This window comes from Hemitrygon akajei, chromosome 13, assembly GCF_048418815.1.
Source record: "Hemitrygon akajei chromosome 13, sHemAka1.3, whole genome shotgun sequence".
Classification (NCBI taxonomy): domain Eukaryota; kingdom Metazoa; phylum Chordata; class Chondrichthyes; order Myliobatiformes; family Dasyatidae; genus Hemitrygon; species Hemitrygon akajei.
In genome coordinates, this window is record NC_133136.1 from 2611008 (window position 1) to 2629246 (window position 18239).

The 18239-nt window shown below is 43.8% G+C and overlaps 1 protein-coding gene across 10 annotated transcripts in view; it reads right to left on the reverse strand.

Moving 5' to 3' along the window:
- Window positions 1-14349: 14349 nt before the first annotated feature.
- Window positions 14350-18239, reverse strand: part of skor2 (SKI family transcriptional corepressor 2) — a 218348-nt gene continuing 214458 nt past the window's right edge. For all 10 annotated transcript variants that reach the window (XR_012101195.1, XR_012101196.1, XM_073064047.1 and 7 more), the window contains one exon: window positions 14350-15221. Coding sequence is in view for 1 of the 10 variants with exons in the window: in XM_073064051.1 (XP_072920152.1) it covers window positions 15192-15221 (30 nt within the window). In the remaining 9 variants the exon portion in view is untranslated. The remainder of the gene's footprint in view (window positions 15222-18239) is intronic.

The following is an 18239-nucleotide window of genomic DNA, read 5'->3' on the forward strand; positions in this document are numbered from 1 at the left end:
CCCCAGACTGTACCGACGCTTCCATTCCCCTACCAACCCTCTCACTAATCACTAGGAGCTGATGTTTTATCCAATGACTGCTGACTCTGGAGTTCCGGTCCCATCAGCACCGTTGGAAAAGAGTACAGTCGACATTTCTAGCTGAGACCCTTCAGCGGGACATGTTAGTGCTAGAGTTCTTCAGGTCAGCTTGGGAACCCAATGGCAATGGGGAAGAAGCCGTTGTTGAGGTACCTTCTGCCTGATGGCACCATAGAGAGGAGGACATGGCCCAGCTGGTGGGGTCCTGATACCAGATTGAATCTAAGGAGACCAGATGGTCTGCCATAATACTCTGAGGCCTTCTTCATCATTGCTGGCGATTTCAACTTGACCTACAAAGCCACCCTCCACCCAGCCTTTGTAAAGCAGACCACCGACTCTGCTCCTTCTCCCAGTATACAAACACACTGAAATGCAATAATCAAGTACAGAAAATCACACAGTGCTGGTCTGAGGAATGTTCAAAAAGTTCAAAGTAAATTTTATTATCAAAGTACATAGATGTCAGCATATTCAACCCTGAGATTCATTTTCCTGTGGGCATACTCAGCAAACAGATGAGTCATTGAGTTATAGAACACTACAACACAGAAACAGGCCTTTCAGCCCCTCTTATCCATGGTAAACTATTAATCTGCCTAGCCCCATCGACCTGCACCTGGACCACAGCCCTCTATAGCCCTCCCATCCACGTACCAGTCCAAAGGAGAAGCTAAAATCAGATGTAGCAGTATCTGTATTACAGTGGAGTAAAGGGAATCACAGAGGTATGAGTATCAAGACAAACTTGAGGTTTTAGAAAGTATTGGGACCTAGAGGCAAAAGAAAATAAAATTTAAAAGTAAGAGCAAGAATTCACTGATAGACCGGATGGAACCTACTGCCTGAGGACTGCTTCTGCCTGAAACCTTTGGGCGGACCCCGCAGCGTCACAGAGGCGGTCCGGGAGCAGCGTCACAGAGGCGGTCTGGGAGCAGCGTCACAGAGGCGGTCCGGGAGCAGCGTCACAGAGGCGGACCCCGCAGCGTCACAGTGGCGGTCCGGGAGCAGCGTCACAGAGGCAGATCCCGCAGCGTCACAGAGGCGGTCCGGGAGCAGCGTCACAGAGGCAGATCCCGCAGCGTCACAGAGGTGGTCCGGGAGCGGCGTCACAGAGGCGGACCGGGAGCAGCGTCACAGAGGCGGACCCCGCAGCGTCACAGAGGTGGTCTGGGAGCAGCGTGGAAAACTGTGGTAAGATGCCAAACTTTAAATAACTTGTTTCATGGCAAAGAGCACTGCTGGGTTAACTCCGCCATGGGGATCATTGCGTGCAGGCACTTCTTGAAAATGGCATGAGGCTTAAGAGAACCTTCGAGAGAGTTCGCCCGGTTTGAAACCATAAAGTTCGGAGGCCATAACGGTCCATTAGAGAAATGGAGGTGCAGGTCTGAATTCGTCTATAAAGTCCGAGAGGCAGCCAGTTTTTCACCTAAACCTAATGGCTTATGACTAATGACTTAACCTTATGACTGATTATTTATGACTTATGACTATTGACTAATAACCAACGGAACTATCAAACTTCTGCACTTGCAAAAAATAAAAAAGGAAAAGTTGTTTGGTCATTGAGTGGAATCCGGTTAAAAACCTTTGGGTAGGCGCATTCATCTCTTTCAATTGCAGAAGCTGCACATGTTCAAAAAAGAACAAGAACTCCGACTTGACAATGAGGAAAGTACTGGTGAAAGTTGGTTGGCAGGGGACACTAGCAGGGATGACGGCAGACAACGGCTGATGTTTTGGAGGGAAATTTGGAAGGTGCAGGAAAGATACATCGCAAAGACAAAGAAATATTCTAAAGGAAGAATGGGGCAACTGTGACCGACAAGCAAAATCAAAGAAAGCATAAAGGCAAAAGAGAGGGCGTATAATATAACAAAAATTAGTTGGAAGTTAAAGGATTGAAAAGCTTTTAAAGACCAACAGAAGGCAACTAATAAACCATAAAGAGGGAAAAGACAAAATATAAAAGTTAGCCAGTATAAGTGAGGACACAAAAGTTTTTTCAGATATATAAAGAGTAAAAGAAAGATGAGAGTGGATATTGGACTGCTGAAAAGTGACGCTGGAGAGGTAGTAATGAGGGGAAAGAAGAAATGGTGGATGAATTTAATATTACAGAAAAGATACTAGCGCAGGCCTCAGGTGAGATAGGTAACTGTCTACCAGCAGTCTCTGGCTTCTCCCACAAAGCCAATATTTAATCCAATCTACTATTTCATCTTGAACGTCAAGGTACTGAAATGTCTTGACCAACCTCCCATGCAAAGCTCCTGATGAAAGGTTTCGGCCCGAAACGTTGTCACTACCTCCTCCCATAGATGCTGTCTGGCCTGCTGAGTTCTGCCAGCAATCTGTGTTTTTATGCACAGCAACTTCAGCAGGGTTTGCAAGACATTACTTCCTACAAAGCGAAACCCAATAGCAAGAATGGCAGTGATGCTTCACTACCAGATGAACTCAGCGCCTTCTATGCTCACTTTGAAATGGACAACACTATACAGTTGTGAAGATCCCTGCTGCACCTGATGACCCTGTGATGTCCATCTCAGGGGCCGATGTTAGGCTGTCTTTAAAGAGAGTGAACCCTCACAAGGCAGAAGGTCCCAATGGAGTACCTGGTAAGGCTCTGAAAACCTATGCCAACCAACTAGTAGGAGTATTCAAGGACATTTTCAACCTCTCACTGTTACGGGCAGAAATTTCCACTTGCTTCAAAAAGGCAACAATCATATCAGTACTTAAGAAAAATAATGTGGGCTGCCTTAATGACTATCGCCTGGTAGCACTCACATCGACAGTGATGAAATGCTTTGAGAGGTTGGTCATGACTAGACTGAACTCCTGTCTCAGCAAGGACCTGGACCCACTGCAATTTGCCTATCGTCACAATAGGTCAATGGCAGACATAATCTCAATGGCTCTCCACACCCCTTTAGACCACCTGGACAATACAAACACCTACGTCAGGATGCTGTTCATCGACTATAGCTCAACATCTAATACCATCATTCCCACAATCCTGACTGATAAGTTACAGAACCTGGGCCTCTGTACCTCCCTCTGCAATTGGATCCTCGACTTCCCAACCGGAAGACCACAATCTGAGGATTGGTGATAACATATCCTCCTCGCTGATGATCAACACTGGCGCACCTCAGGGGTGTGTTCTTAGCCCACTGCTCTACTCTCTATATACACATGACTGTGTGGCTAGGCACAGCTCAAACACCATCTATAAATTTGCTGATGATACAACCATTGTTGGTAGAATCTCAGGTGGTGACGAGAGGGTGTACAGGAGTGAGTGATGCACCATCAATAACTCTCAGAGACGTGAGGCGAGACATAGGCTTTTATTAGCTGGAAGAAAGCACTGTCAGCAGCAAGAGACCATCACACAACATCCTGGAGACTGAGGGAGGAGCAGTGCCTCCAATTGCCTTTATATAGGGGTCCGTGGGAGGAGCCACAGGAGCAGTCAGCGGGGGGGGGGGGGGCATGTCCAGACAGGTAAATGTAGTTCACCACAGTGAGATACACCAACTAGTGGAGTGGTGCCGCAGCAACAACCTGGCACTCAACATCAGTAAGATGAAAGAGCTGATTGTGGACTTCAGAAAAGAAGGGTAAGATGAAGGAACACATACCAATCTTCACAGAGGGATCAGATGTGGAGAGAGTGAGCAGCTTGAAGTTCCTGGGTGTCAAGATCTCTGAGGATCTAACCTGGTCCCAACATGTTGATGCAGTCATAAAGAAGGCAAGACACCCGTTATACTTTATTAGGAGCTTGAAGAGATTTGGCATATCAACAAATACACTCAAAAACTTCTATAGTTGTACCGTGGAGAGCTACAGTAGGTTGTAAATCTAGTCAGTTCCATCTTGCATACTAACCTACAAAGTACCCAGGACATCTTTAGGGAGCAGTGTCTCAGAAAGGCAGCGTCCATTATTAAGGACCTCCAGCACCCGGGGCATGCCCTTTTCTCACTGTTACCATCAGGTAGGAGGTACAGAAGCCTGAAGGCACACACTCAGTGATTCAGGAACAGCTTCTTCTCCTCTGCCATCTGATTCCTAAATTGACATTGAAGCTTTGGACACTGTCTCACTTTTTTTTAATATACAGTATTTTTGTTTTTGCACTTTAAAATCTATTCGATATATGTAATTGATTTACTTGTTTATTTATTATTATTATTTTCTCTTTGATAGATTATGTATTACATTGAACTGCTGCTGCTAGATTAATAAATTTCACATCCTATGCTGGTGAAAATAAACCTGATTCTGTTTCTAAAACAAGTATTATCCCTTCAGCCTGATTCTCCTACCTTCTCATGGCCAATCAAAGGTTCAAGTGTTCATATTGTCAAAGTATGCATCGCTGGGATTCATTTTCTCTAGAAAGCCATGAAATACCATGGATATGGTAGAAAAAAACATCAACTCTCCACCCCCAGCACAAAAAAGAAAAAGAAACAAAAATTCCCCTACCCTCGCAGAGAGAAGAGAAGCAGGGGCAATAACATCAAATTCCCGATCCACTGCCCCTCAGAAATAAAGCGACCATCACATCAAACCCCCAACACCCTCCCTGCAGAAAAACAAACAGTGACATCAAATCCCTGACCTCCTCACCTGCAGAAAAGAACATTGACAATAGCATCAAGACCCCCAAACCCCTCCCTCACACAAAAACTTACAGATCGCTCACCCAGAAAAAGAGCTACAAGAAAATCAGACCCCAAACCCCCAACCCCTCCCTCGCACAAACACTAGCATTTTGCACATCTGCAAATTGGCCACAAGTAAGAAAACACTGAAAAACTGAAGGAGACCAATATAAAGCACAGTCCAATAATCACAGCAAACTCAGAATATCGAAAACATCCCCCCTTTGACAATTGAGGAGGCTGGCTGCACGAACTCAGTCCTTCTGTGAGGATTGACCGCAGTGCTGGGTTGGAACGCCGCTGACCCAGCTACTGGCTGTTGTCACCCCATGGCCTCTGTTGAAGGTGCTCACTGACCTCTCTGCATCCACTTTGATGCTTCGAAATGGAGCCGTTCACGATGGCGCGCAGTCTCATGTTCTCAGTCCTCTTCAGAACCCATTAACTGGCCTTCTCGATGAGGCAGCTCTCCGGACAGCACAGCATTAGACAAAACCCATGACTGAATTCTGAACTGTACACCACAGGCTCCAACAGTTTCCAAAACACAATCACGAAGAATGAGGGGGAACCTCACTGAAACCTATTGAATGGTGAAAGGCCTTGATAGAGTGGGTGTGGAAAGGATCTTTCCTATGCTGGCACAGCCTCAGAATAGAGGGGCAACCTTTTAGAGCGCATATCAGGAGAAATTTCTGATGCAATGGCTCAGATTCTGATTCTGAATTTCAGATGCAATGGCTTAATCCTGCTCCAGTACCTTATGGTCTTGTGGTCTATGGTCTTATGACCCTATAACTCTGTTTCTGCTAAAGGATTGGTGATGAAGACAAAGTTGCAGCAGACGTGGTGTACTTGGATTTTCAGAAGGCCTTTGACGAGGTGCCACTCGTGAGGCTGCTTAGCAAAATAAGATGGAATTACAGGGTGTCATAGGGGGTGTTGGGAGCAGACCCAAATGCAAGACACAGACACCGAAGTACTGAGGAACAGGACTAGGTGGGTCAGGAAAGCAAGGGGAGTCAGGAAGAAATGACGCTGGACATGGACACAGGCCCTAGACGAGACAAGGACACCGGGCCTGGTCTAGGACTCCAAGCCGGAGACTGGACAGGGACCCAGAACCTGGGTCTTGACTCGGACTTGGACCCCGGATCTAGGAGAGGACGAGACGTGGCTACAGGACTGGATGTGGAACTCCTGCATGGGACGAGGCACTTGGACAGGACAAGGTTCTTGGACGAGGCACTTGGACAGGACAAGGTTCTTGGACGTGGCACTTGGACAGGACAAGGTTCTTGGACGAGGCACTTGGACAGGACAAGGTTCTTGGACGAGGCACTTGGACAGGACAAGGTTCTTGGACGTGGCACTTGGACAGGACAAGGGAACTCCAGGGGCAGGCGTGGCTCTTGGACTCGGCTTAGTTAGGCTCTTGGGTACCGGGCTGGGACTCTTCTTTGGAGCGCAGGGTCGGGATAACTGCTGAGAATACTTGCCAAGGTAAACTGCCAAGGAGTCAGATGGGGACAATCCAGCAGAGGACGAGGAATCTCCAGCACCGGGCTGGGTGAGGACACGAAGCTCAGACTTGGACAGGGAACAGTAGTCTGGAACAGAGCCTGGACAAGGACCCAGAACCTAGGTCTTGGTTGGAACTAGGAACCTGGGTCTTGACTCGGAACTGGAACCCAGGTCTAGGTTAGGACAAGACATGGCTACAGGTCATGGCATAGCTACAGGAGAGGACAAGACACATGGACAGGATGAGAACACGAAGCCATGACAAGGTCTTGGGAGACTGGAAATACAGAGCTTGGCTTGGGCAGTACACAGGACTTTCTGGGCAGGCAGGAAGGGAACAGTCCCACAGCCTGAAGCTGAATCCTGCAACTATTTATGGAGCCAGGCCAAAACGAGAATTAGGTGCCTCAATTAAGGCACCCAATGGAACCAGGGTAAACAGAAAAACCCAGAATAAGGATTGATGGACTGGACTGTGAACTGGAATGCAGACTTCATGGACTGGACCATGACACAGGGAATTACTAGCGTGGGTGGAGCATTGGCTGGTTGGTAGAAAACAGAGAGTGGGAATAAAGGGATCCTATTCTGGCTGGTTGCTGGTTACCAGTGGAGTTCCACAGGGGTCGGTATTCACAAGTGAAAAGGACCTTGATCAGGGTGAGGTTGAAGTAGAGCGGGCCTGTGTACTGGACAACGTGGAGATTACAGAAGAAAAAGTGCTGGATCTTCTTAAAAACATCAAGATTGACAAATCCCCAGGGCCGGATATGATACACCCCAGGTTGTTGTGGGAATTGAGAGAAGAGATCACTGGAGCATTAGCTATGATCTTTGAATCCTCTTTGGCTGCAGGGGAAGTGCCGGAGGACTGGAGAATGGCAAATGTAGTTCCCTTGTTTAAAAAAGGTAATAGGGAGAAACCTGGGAACTATAGACCAGTGAGTCTTATGTCGGTGGTCTGCAAACTACTGGAAAGGATTCTTAAGGATAGGGTCTACGAGCATTTGGAGAAGTACAGTCTACTCATGGATAGTCAACATGGCTTTGAGAAGGGAAGATTGTGCCTCACGAGCCTGATTGAGTTTTTTGAAGAGGTAACAAAAGAAATTGATGAGGTTAGGGCAGTGGATGTGGTCTACATGGACTTTAGCAAGGCATTTGACAAGGTCCCTCACGAGAGACTCATCCAGAAAGTCATGAGGCATGGGATAATTGGAACCTTGGCTGTTTAGATAGAAAAATGGCTTAAAGAAAGAAAGCAGAGGGTAGTTGTGGAAGTAAAGTATTCTTCCTGGAGATCGGTGACTAGTGGAGTGCCTCAGGGATCTGTCCTGGGACCCCTGCTATTTGTGTTTTTATAAATAACCTGGATGTAGAGGTGGAAGGATGGGTGAGTAAGTTTGCAGATGACATGAAGATTGGAGAAGTTGTGGATGGAGCTGTAGGTTGTCGAAGGTTACAAGAGGATATAGACAGGCTGCAGAGTTGGGCAGAAAAATGGCAGATGGAGTTCAATCCGGATAAGTGTGAGGTGATGCATTTTGGAAGGACAAACCAGAAGACTGAGTACAGGATTAATGGTCAGTTACTTAAGAGTGTGGATGAACAAAGGGACCTTGGGGTTCAAGTCCATACATCCCTCAAGGTCGCTGCTCAGGTTGATAGGGTGGTTAAGAAGGCCTATGGGTTGCTAGGCTTCATTAACAGGGGGATTGGGTTCAAGAGTAGAGAGGTCATGTTGCAACTCTACAAATCTCTGGTGAGACCGCACTTAGAGTACTGTGTTCAGTTCTGGTCACCTCATTATAGGAAGGATGTGGAAGCTATGGAGAGAGTGCAGAGGAGATTTACCAGGATGTTGCCTGGATTGGAGAACAAGTCACATGAAGCAAGGTTAGCAGAGCTGGGGCTTTTCTCTTTGGAGTGTAGAAGAATGAGAGGGGACTTGATCGAGCTCTACAAGATTATAAGAGGCATAGATAGGGTGGATAGTCAGTACCTGTTTCCCAGGGCACCAATAGCAAACACCAGAGGGCATATGTACAAAATTAAGGGAGGGAAGTTTAGGGGAAACATCATGGGTAAGTTTTTTTACACAGAGGGTTGTGAGTGCCTGGAATGACTTGCCAGGGATGGTGGTGGAGGCTAAAACATTAGGGGTATTTAAGAGCCTCTTGGACAGGCACATGGATGATAGGAAAATGGAGGGTTATGGGGTAGTGTGGGTTTAGTACTTTTTTTTTGAGGATTATATGGGTCGGCACAACATGGAGGGTGGAAGGGCCTGTACTGTGCTGTAGTGTTCTATGGTTCTATGGGTCGGTGTTGGGACAGCTGCTTTTCACAATGTATGTCAATGATTTTGACTATGATATTAATGGATTTGTTGCTAAATTTGCTGATGATACAAAGATAGGTGGAGGAGCGGGTAGTGTTGAGGAAACAGAGAGCCTGCAGAGAGACTTAGATAGTTTAGGGGAATGGGCAAAGAAGTGGCAAATGAAATACAATGTTGGAAAGTGTACGGTCATGCACTTTGGTGGAAGAAATAAACGGGCAGATTATTATTTAGATGGGGAGAGAATTCAAAGTTCTGAGATGCAAAGGAACTTGGAAGTTCTTGTGCAAGATGCCTTAAAGGTTAACTTCCAGGTTGTGTCAGTTATGAAGAAGGCGAATGCAATATTGACATTCATTTCTAGTGGAATAGAATACAAGAGCAGGGATGTGATGCTGAGACTCTATAAGACACTTGTGAGACCACACTTGGAGTATTGTGTGCAGTTATTTTAGAAAGGATATACTGATATTGGAGGGTTCAGAAAAAATTCATGAATGATTCCAGGAATGAAAGGGTTACCATATGAGGAACGTGTGGCAGCTCTTGAACTGTATTCCCTGGAGTTCAGGAAAATGAGGGAGGATCTCATAGAAACATTCTGAATGTTAAAAGGCCTGAACAGATTAGATATGGCAAAGTTATTTCCCATGGTAGGGGAGTCTAGGACAAGAGGGCATGACTTCAGGATTGAAGGACGTCCTTTTAGAACTGAGTTGTGGAGAAATTACTTTAGTCAGAGGGTGGTAAATCTGTGGAATTTGTTGCCATAAGCCGCTGTGGAGGCCAAGTCATTGGGCGCATTTAAGGCAGAGATAGATAGGTCCTTGATTAGCCAGGGCATCAAAGGGTATGGGGTGAAAGCAGGGGAGTGGGGATGACTGGAAGAATTGGATCAGCTGATGATTGAATGGCAGAGCAGACTCGATGGGCCGAATGGCCTACTTCTGCTCCTATATCTTATGGTCTGATATATTAAAGAACAAAAGGATTGCAAGAGACAAAATTGGATTAGAGATTGGCTTTATGGGAGAAGCCAGGGAGTGCCTGTCTGACTGGAGGCCTGTGACTAGTGGTGTGCAGTAGGGATCAGTGCTGGGTCCACTGTTGTTTGTCACCTATATCAATGATCTGGATGACAATGGGATGGTGACTAGGCAGTTAGTACAGAGCACCTCTGTGGCCAGTCCCCTCAATAGGTATACCATTTTGATACTGTTGTGGGTGATGACCTCCCAGGGGAATGTCACAGAGACCAGTTTACAGGCACTGAACATGGGTCTGAGGTGCAGAAGAGAAGTGGGTGTAGTTACTATTACAAAGGGGGAAGTGCTCAAAAAGCTGAAAGACCTAAAGTTACATAAGAGGTAGCGGTAGAGGTTGTTGGATGTATTAGTAATGATCCTTCAAAAATCATTAGACTCTAGCATGGTTCCGGAGGACTCGAAAATTGCAAATGGCATTTCACTCTTTAGGAAAGGAGGGAGGCAGCAGAAAGAAAATTATAGACTGGTTAGCCTGACCTCAGTAGTTTGGAAGGTACTGGAGACCACTATTCAGGATGGGGGTTTGGAGTATTTGGAGGTTCGTGATAAAACAGGTCAAAGTCAGCAAGGTTTCCAAAGTGAGTGCAATGGATGTTGTATATTTGGATTTTCAGAAGGTCTTTGACAAGGTGCCACACATGAGTCTGCTTACCAAGTTAAGAGCCAATAGTATTATAGGAAAGTTACTAGCTTGGTTAGAGTATTGACTGATTGGTAGAGGTAACGAGTGGGAATAAAAGGATCCTTTCCTGATTGGCTGCTAGTGACTAATGGTGTTCCGCAGGGGTCGATGTTGGGATTGCTTCTTTTTATGCTGGATATAAATGATTCAGATAATGGAATAGATGGCTTTGTTTCCAAATTTGCAGATGATACAAATTTTGGTGGAGGGGCAGGTAGTGTTAAGGAAACAGGAAGCTGCAGAAGGACTTAGACAGATTAGGAGAATGGGCAAGAAAATGGCAAACAAAATACAATGTTGGAAAATGCATGGTCATGCACTTTGGTAGAAGAAATAAATGTGCAGACTATTTTCTAAAAAGGGAGATAATCCAGGAACCTGAGATGCAGAGGGACTTGGGAGACTTTGTGCAGAACACCCTGAAGGTTAACTTGCAGATCAAGTTAGTGGTGAGGAAGGCAAATGTAATTTAGCATTCATCTCATGAGGTCTAGAATATGAGGGCAGGGATGTGAGGCTTTATAAGGCACTGGTGAGGCCTCACTTCGAGTATCGTGAACAGTTTTGGGCTCCTTGTCTAGGAAAAGATGTGCTGACTTGAAGAGGGTCCAGAGGAGGTTCACAAGGATGATTCCAGGAATGAAAGGGTTATCATACGAGGAATGTTTAATGACTATGGGTCAGTACCTGCTGGAATTTAGAAGGATGAGGGAGGATCTCATTGAAATCTTTTGAATGTTGAAAGGCCTAGATAGAGTAAATGTCAAAAGGATGTTTCTCATCGTGTGGGAGTCTAGGACAAGAGGGCACAGCCTCAGTATAGAGGGACCTCCATTTAAAACAGAGATGCAGAGAAGTTTCTTTAGCCAGAGGGTGGGGAATTTGTGGAATTTGTTACCACAGGCAGCTGTGGAGCCCAATTCATTGGGTTTTTGATTGGCCATGGTATCAAAGTTTATGGGGAGAAGGTTAGGGAGTGGGGGTGAGGAGGGGAGAATGGATCAGCCGTGATTGAATGGCGGAGCAGATTCAATGGGCCAAATAGCCTAATTCTACTCTGATGTCTTATGGTCTTATAATGTGATTAATTGGATCAGCAAATTTGCGGATAACACTAAGATTGGGGGTGTAGTGGACAGTGAGGAAGGGTATCAGAGCTTGCAGCAGGATCTGCATCAGCTGGAAAAATGGGCTGAAAAATGATGTGGAATTTAATGCAGAGTGTGAAGTTTTGCACTTTGGTAGCACCAACCAGGGTAGGTCTTACAGAATGAGCAGTAGGGCACTGAGAAATGTGGCAGAATAGAAAGATCTGAGAATTCAGATCCATCATTCCTTAAAAATGGCTTCACGTGTAATTAGGGTCATCAAGAAGATCTCTGGCACATTGGCCTTCATAAATCAAAGTATGGAGGACAGGAGTTGGGATGTTATGTTGTAAGACAATGGTGAAGCCTAATTTGTGGTCACTTTCCTACAGGAAAGATATCAATAAGATTGAAAGAGTACAGAGAAAATTTACAAGGATGTTGCCAGGTCTGGAGGACCTGAGTTACAGGGAAAGGGTGAATAGGTTAGGACTTTATTCCCTTGAATGTAGAAGGTTGAGGAGAGTTTTGATAGAGGTATACATGATTAATAGGGGTTTAGATAGGGTAAAATGCAAGCAGACTTTCCCACTGACATTGGGTGGGTCTAAGAGGCCATGGATTAAAGGATGAAAGGTGAAATATTGAAGGGGAACATCAGGGAAACTGTGGTGTGAGTGTGGAATGAACTGCCAGAGGAAGTGGTAGATGTGAGTTTGAGTGTAACATTTAAGAGAAATTAGGATGGGTACATGGTTGAGGGGGCTATGGAGGGCAATGTCCTGGTATGGGCTGATGAGACTAGGCAGAGTATTTGCACAGCACAGTGAATATGGGCTGACGGGCCTGTTTCTGTGCTGTGCTGTTCCATGCTGGCACTCTATGCACGTTCAGCCATAATCGAATGCTAGAGCAGACTTAATGGGCCGATGGCCTCATTCTGCTCCTATATTTCATGGCCTATGATCTTCCATAATTTACTGAGTCTAAGTCATCAAGAAACTCCAGTAGGTTACAAACCAGAGCAGATCCGAGACAGCTGACCACAGACAACAAGGAAGCAGTAATCACAACTATCAATTGTGAGATTGAAAAAGATATAAATATTGTCATGAGAAAAGTAATAACCAGGGTGAAAATAAGTAAGGAAACAAAAGCTTGAACTTCAGAAGATAAAAGTGAGAAAAATATGGAACTAGAGCAAAGATGAATACATTTGAATTAATAATAACCGCTGGGCGCTATATGGGAGGGTAGCTGTTTAGGGACACTATTACAGCTTGTGCTGTCAGAGTTGTGAGTTCAATTCTAACGTCACCTGTTAGGAGTTCGTATGTCCTCCCTGTGGCTGTCCAGATTAGTATGTTAATTGACCATTGTAAATTGTTCTGTGGTTAGATTAGGAATAAATTGCTGGGTTGCTGGCAGCACAACTCATAGGCTAGGTACAGCAGTGTATCTCTAAATAAAATTTTAAAAATTAATTTTTAAAGCAGAGATCAGAGTTCATGGTAAGTACAGTATATCTTCATTAAAATTCTGGGCGTAATTTGTTGGCGTCAGAATGTGTGGCTCCCAGCATATGTTGGCTGTTAAAGCAAATGACGCATTTCACCATTTTTCGATGTACACATGATAAATAAATCTGAATCAAAAAAATAATGAGGTGGGCATGGTGATTAATGAATGTTAAAAGTATGTGCAAGGTGAAAGATGTACACATTATTTGGAAAAGTATACCAAACCGATAATGTATTTTGAATGCAGACGGGAGGGCTTTGATCTGGTGCAGGTCCATGGAATTTGGCAGATTAATAGTTTGGCATGGATTAGATGGGCCAAAAGGCCTGTTTCTGTGCTGTTGTGCTCCATGTCTCTATGACACTAAACAGGAAAGGAACTGAATAAACTTAAAAGAATAACCAAAATACAATTGGAAAGGTCAAGCAGAGATGTAGATCAAAACTATCAAATACTGTAGCAAGAAATAACTACTGTACATACTCCTTTAATAACTTACTGATCACTTTCATACAGGTGATGTAGTTCAAAGTGGGATAAAAGTACAAATGTGAAAATAAAATTAAAAAATAAACATAAAAGACAAGATGTTAGTTTAAAGCAAGAAGCTGGTGCGGAAAAGTGTCAACTGAGTCTGCATCCCTTACAGTTTTAGGTATTGAGCTCTCCATCAGTTATCTTTGGAGGGAGTAAACACAAAGTATACTGCAGATGCTGTGGTCAAATCAACACGTACAAACAAGCTGGATGAACTCAGCAGGACGGGCAGCATCCGTTGAAACGAGCAGTCAACGTTTCAGGCCGAGACCCTTCGTCCAAAACGTTAACTGCTCATTTCAACGGATGCTGCCTGACCTGCTGAGTTCATCCAGCTTGTTTGTATATTTGGAGGGAGATTGTTTAAGTTTAGGAGACAAGCGGGAGACCTGAGAGCTCGAGCAGGATTAAAAAGACAAAAACGGTTCTGTGATGTACAATACTCCGATCCCAGGCCATTAAGAACTTTAAAAACATGTAAGAAAACTTTAAAATTGTTTCTAAAGGATTCAGGAGCACAAGCAATATCAGAATAATTAAAATGGATAAATGGATAAATGAAAGCTGATTGATAATAAATAGATAATCTGCTTCTCATACACAAACACCATTAGAAAGATACAAACTGAAGAATCTATACAATCATCCCATTTTCTAAGGGTTGTGTGTAGGATGGTGACTTTTCTCATTTATATTTACAACCTACAGCAGGTACATTGTTCTCACAGAAACGGAATTACCGATGTATTTCACTTCTACATCCCAAGACAATGCACTGCCTTCACTACAGTGACTGGTATTTCCATAGGTTTTATTTACATTCCAAATTAATTAGGCAGTTGCACAGTGAGGATTTAAATACATTTTAATAATAACAGTAATATTAAATACACCCAATATTTAGAGCCAAAATATCTCAAGTGATAGAGGATACTCTTATTTAACCATTAATAAATTAAACAGGCAAAAGCAAAAGAATTGGATTTGAGATGTTATTTTCCTATTTTTTCGAATTGTGGAGCTGACTCGATGGGCCATATGGCCTAATTTTTTTCCTATATTTTATGGATTTATGATGTATCAAACAGCTTTTCAGTCTTTCAGTTGCTTGCTTCCTTCTTGGGCCCAATTCAGTTCTGATACACAAAACAAGAATTCAGTTTACAGGATTTTTCCCGGAGGATTGTACAATGAATCAGGCTGCACTCCTGTCTTCCTGGTACTTATTCGTGCACACATGCACGTATAAGTGGTACATTATTCATCCATTAGGTTCACAGACTCTTCAATGAGTTTACCATCTCCTCAAGTAGGTCAATAATCTCTTATCAATAGTTTAACAATCTTCCTTAGAGAGATGCCAACAGTCTTCTGTGTATTGTTGTCAGTAACCACTGCTAGTACCCTTAAAACAGACTTGACAATCTTCTTAAAATGGGCTCACCTTCTTTCTTTACATGAGAAAAATATCTAAATGTAAGCACCATTGACGTGAAACCAGTTACAACGGTTCTCCTTGCTACTAATAGACTTTGAACTATTTGGAATCATTGGTTGAGTATCTTTCATTGAGTTTGAAAATGCAGATTAAGTCTCATTTCCAGTGCTTTGTCAGGTTGTTGTTCTGATGTTGAGTGTTTGCACCTGCAACGTTGCCCAGTGGCTATAGCTTACACCATTCAAGAGTCAAGATTCAAGGTTGTTTGATGTCATTTCCTGTACACAAGCGTAAAGGAGAATAAAATAATTGTTACTCCAGATCCGACTCAGCACAAAAAAACCCACAATAAGATAAAGAACACGATAGTGGGTTAATATGAAAGGGTTAACATATGGGGAGTGGTTTGATGACTCTGGGCTTGTACTCACTGGAGTTTAGAAGAATAAGGGAGGATCTCATTGAAAGGTCTGGATAGAATGGATGTGGAGGGAATGCTTCCTGTAGTGGGGGAGTCTAGGACTAGAGGACACAACCTTAGAATAGAGGGATGTCCATTTAGAAGAGATGAGGAAACATTTCTTTAGCCAGATGGTGATGAACCTGTGGAATTCATTGCCACAGACGGCTGTGGAGGCCAAGTCATTGGGTAGACATAAAGGAGAGGGTGATGGGTTCTTCATTAGTCCGGGTGTTAAAGGTTGCAGGGAGAAGACAAGAGAATGGGGGTTGAGAGGGATAATCAGACATAACAGAATGAGGAGCATACTCAATGGGTTGTATGGCCTAATTCTGTTCCTAGATCTAATATTAATTAATTATATAATAATAATAAATAACAAGAGCCTCTTACCTCTTCTCCTCACATGCCTATCACCTCCCCCGGGTGCCCTCCTCCCATTTTTCCCAAGATCCTCTCTTCTCTTCTATCAGCTTTCTTTGTCTCCCGCCTCTTCCTTTCCCACCACCTGCTTCTAGCTGTTCTTCTTCCCCTTCCCACACCTTTATATTCTGATGCCTTCCCCCTTCCTTTCCAGTCCTGATGAACAGTCTGGCCCAAAACATCAACTATTTATTCATTTCTATAAATGCTGCCGGTTCTACTGATTTCCTCCAGTATTTTGTGTGTGTTGCTCTTGATTTCCAGAATATGCAGAATTTCTTGTATTAATAAAAACACAATAAATATAAATAGATAAGATAGCTTGTACACACAGATTGATTGTATGTCCATAAAGTGACACTAGGCCCAGGAGTGTCTGTACATAAGGTGACTCTGACAGGAAATGATACAGTAGTGGTGGTTGGAGGTGTGGAGGGATGGGTTACTGCTTGGAGAAAGTTACTGCTTTTGATTCTAGTGGTCCTGGTGTGGATGCTATGTAGCTTTCTCCCAATGCGAGTGGGACAAACAGTCCATGAGCAGGGCGAGTGGGATCCTTCATCATGTTACTGGCCCTTTTCCAGCACCTTTCTGTATATGTATCCGTGATGGTGAGTAGGTTGGTGCCGGAGATGTGTAGGGCAGTTCTGAATACCAATTCAATTAATAGTTCTGTCATATGCTACTGTGAAAGCAAAACAAACAGTAAGCATCGAATAGGAGAACACTGATTTATAATGGATCAGACAACTTCCAGTAGCTATTGAGTTCTGCTCTGTTATTTACACAGAATAACTAATAGATGTTTCATTGATGTTACAGACTGATGATGACATTTTCCTACACAACAGTAATTACTAGACTTCAGAAAAATTTATGGTATGAATTGTTTTGATTTTGTAGTAGATGCAGCCCGGTCCATCATGGTCATGGTTAAAACCCTTTCCACCACTGAATAGCACTCTGGTACATAGAGTGCCGTCACAGGAAAGCAACATCAATCATCAAGGACCTCCGTCACCCAGGCTATGCTCTCACTTACCACAAGGTTCAGGAACAGGTATTACCCCTGAACCAGAGTGGTTAACATCACTCACCCCAACACCGAACTGTTCCCACAATCAATGGACTCATGTTCTCGATATTCATTGCTTATTTATTTATTGTTACTATTTTCATTTTTGTATTTGCACAGTTTGTTGTTTTTTGCACTCTGGCTGAACACCCAAGTTGATGTGGTCTTTCATATACTGCATGGTGTTTCTTTGTATTTACTGTCAATGCCTGCCAGCAAATGAATCTCAGGGTTGAATATGGTGACATGTATGTATTTTGATCATAAATTTACTGCAAACTTTGAACGTTGAGGTTCTTCAAGGGTGAGAGATTGTGTTGAAAGTTCACAGATATGAAAGGTGTGAAAGGTCACAGAGAGCCTGAATTCAGCATGAGAATGATGAGGTCACACTGCCGAGCCCAAATATAAACAAACTGTGTGCTTAACATTAGCTTTCACAAATCTCTGTCAATAATTCCTAAAGTCCATGGCAGTTCAAACCAATATACTTCCCAGCTGTCTCCAGGAAGGTAGATGAGATTTACTGCCAGGGTATTCGGCCCAATGGATCTATTCTAGCTCATAGCAGAGCAATTCCATTCATTTCTTGTTTCCATATAATCCTACAATTCATTCTCTCTCACATGCCCATCAAGACCATTTTGATGCTTTTGACACATCTACACAAATGGGGCAATTTACAGGACCCAATTAACCAACCAGCAGATCTTTGGGATAGGACATAGAACTCAGATCACTACAGCACAGTACAGGCCCTTCAGCCCATAATGTTGCGCCAAACTTCTAACCTACTCTAAGATTAATCTAACCCTTCCCTTCCACAGCACCCTCCATTTTTCAATCACCCATATACCTATCCAAGAGTCTCTTAAATGCCCCTAATGTATCTGCCTCTACCACCACCCTGGGCAGCACGTTCCATGTACCCTCCACTCCATGTGTAAAACAAACCTATGTCTGACATCACCCACTAGACTTTCCTTCCATCACCTCAAAATTATCCTCTGTTGTATTAGCCATGTCCACCCTGGGAAAAAAAATCTGTCCACTCGATCTTTGCCTCTTATCATCTTGTACCTCTCTATCAAATCACCTCTCATCCTCCTTCGCTACAAAGAGAAAAGCCTTAGCTCACTCAACCTATCCTCACAAGACATGCTCTCCAATCCAGTCAGGATCCCAGTAATTCTTGTCTGCACCCTCTATAAAGCTTCCATAAACTCCCTCTAATGACTCAGAATTAGATTTATTTCTATCAATGCTTCTTATCATCTTGTACACCTCCTTCAAATGTGGGATGTGGGGTGGGGGGGCACTAGAGCAGCTGCAGAAAAA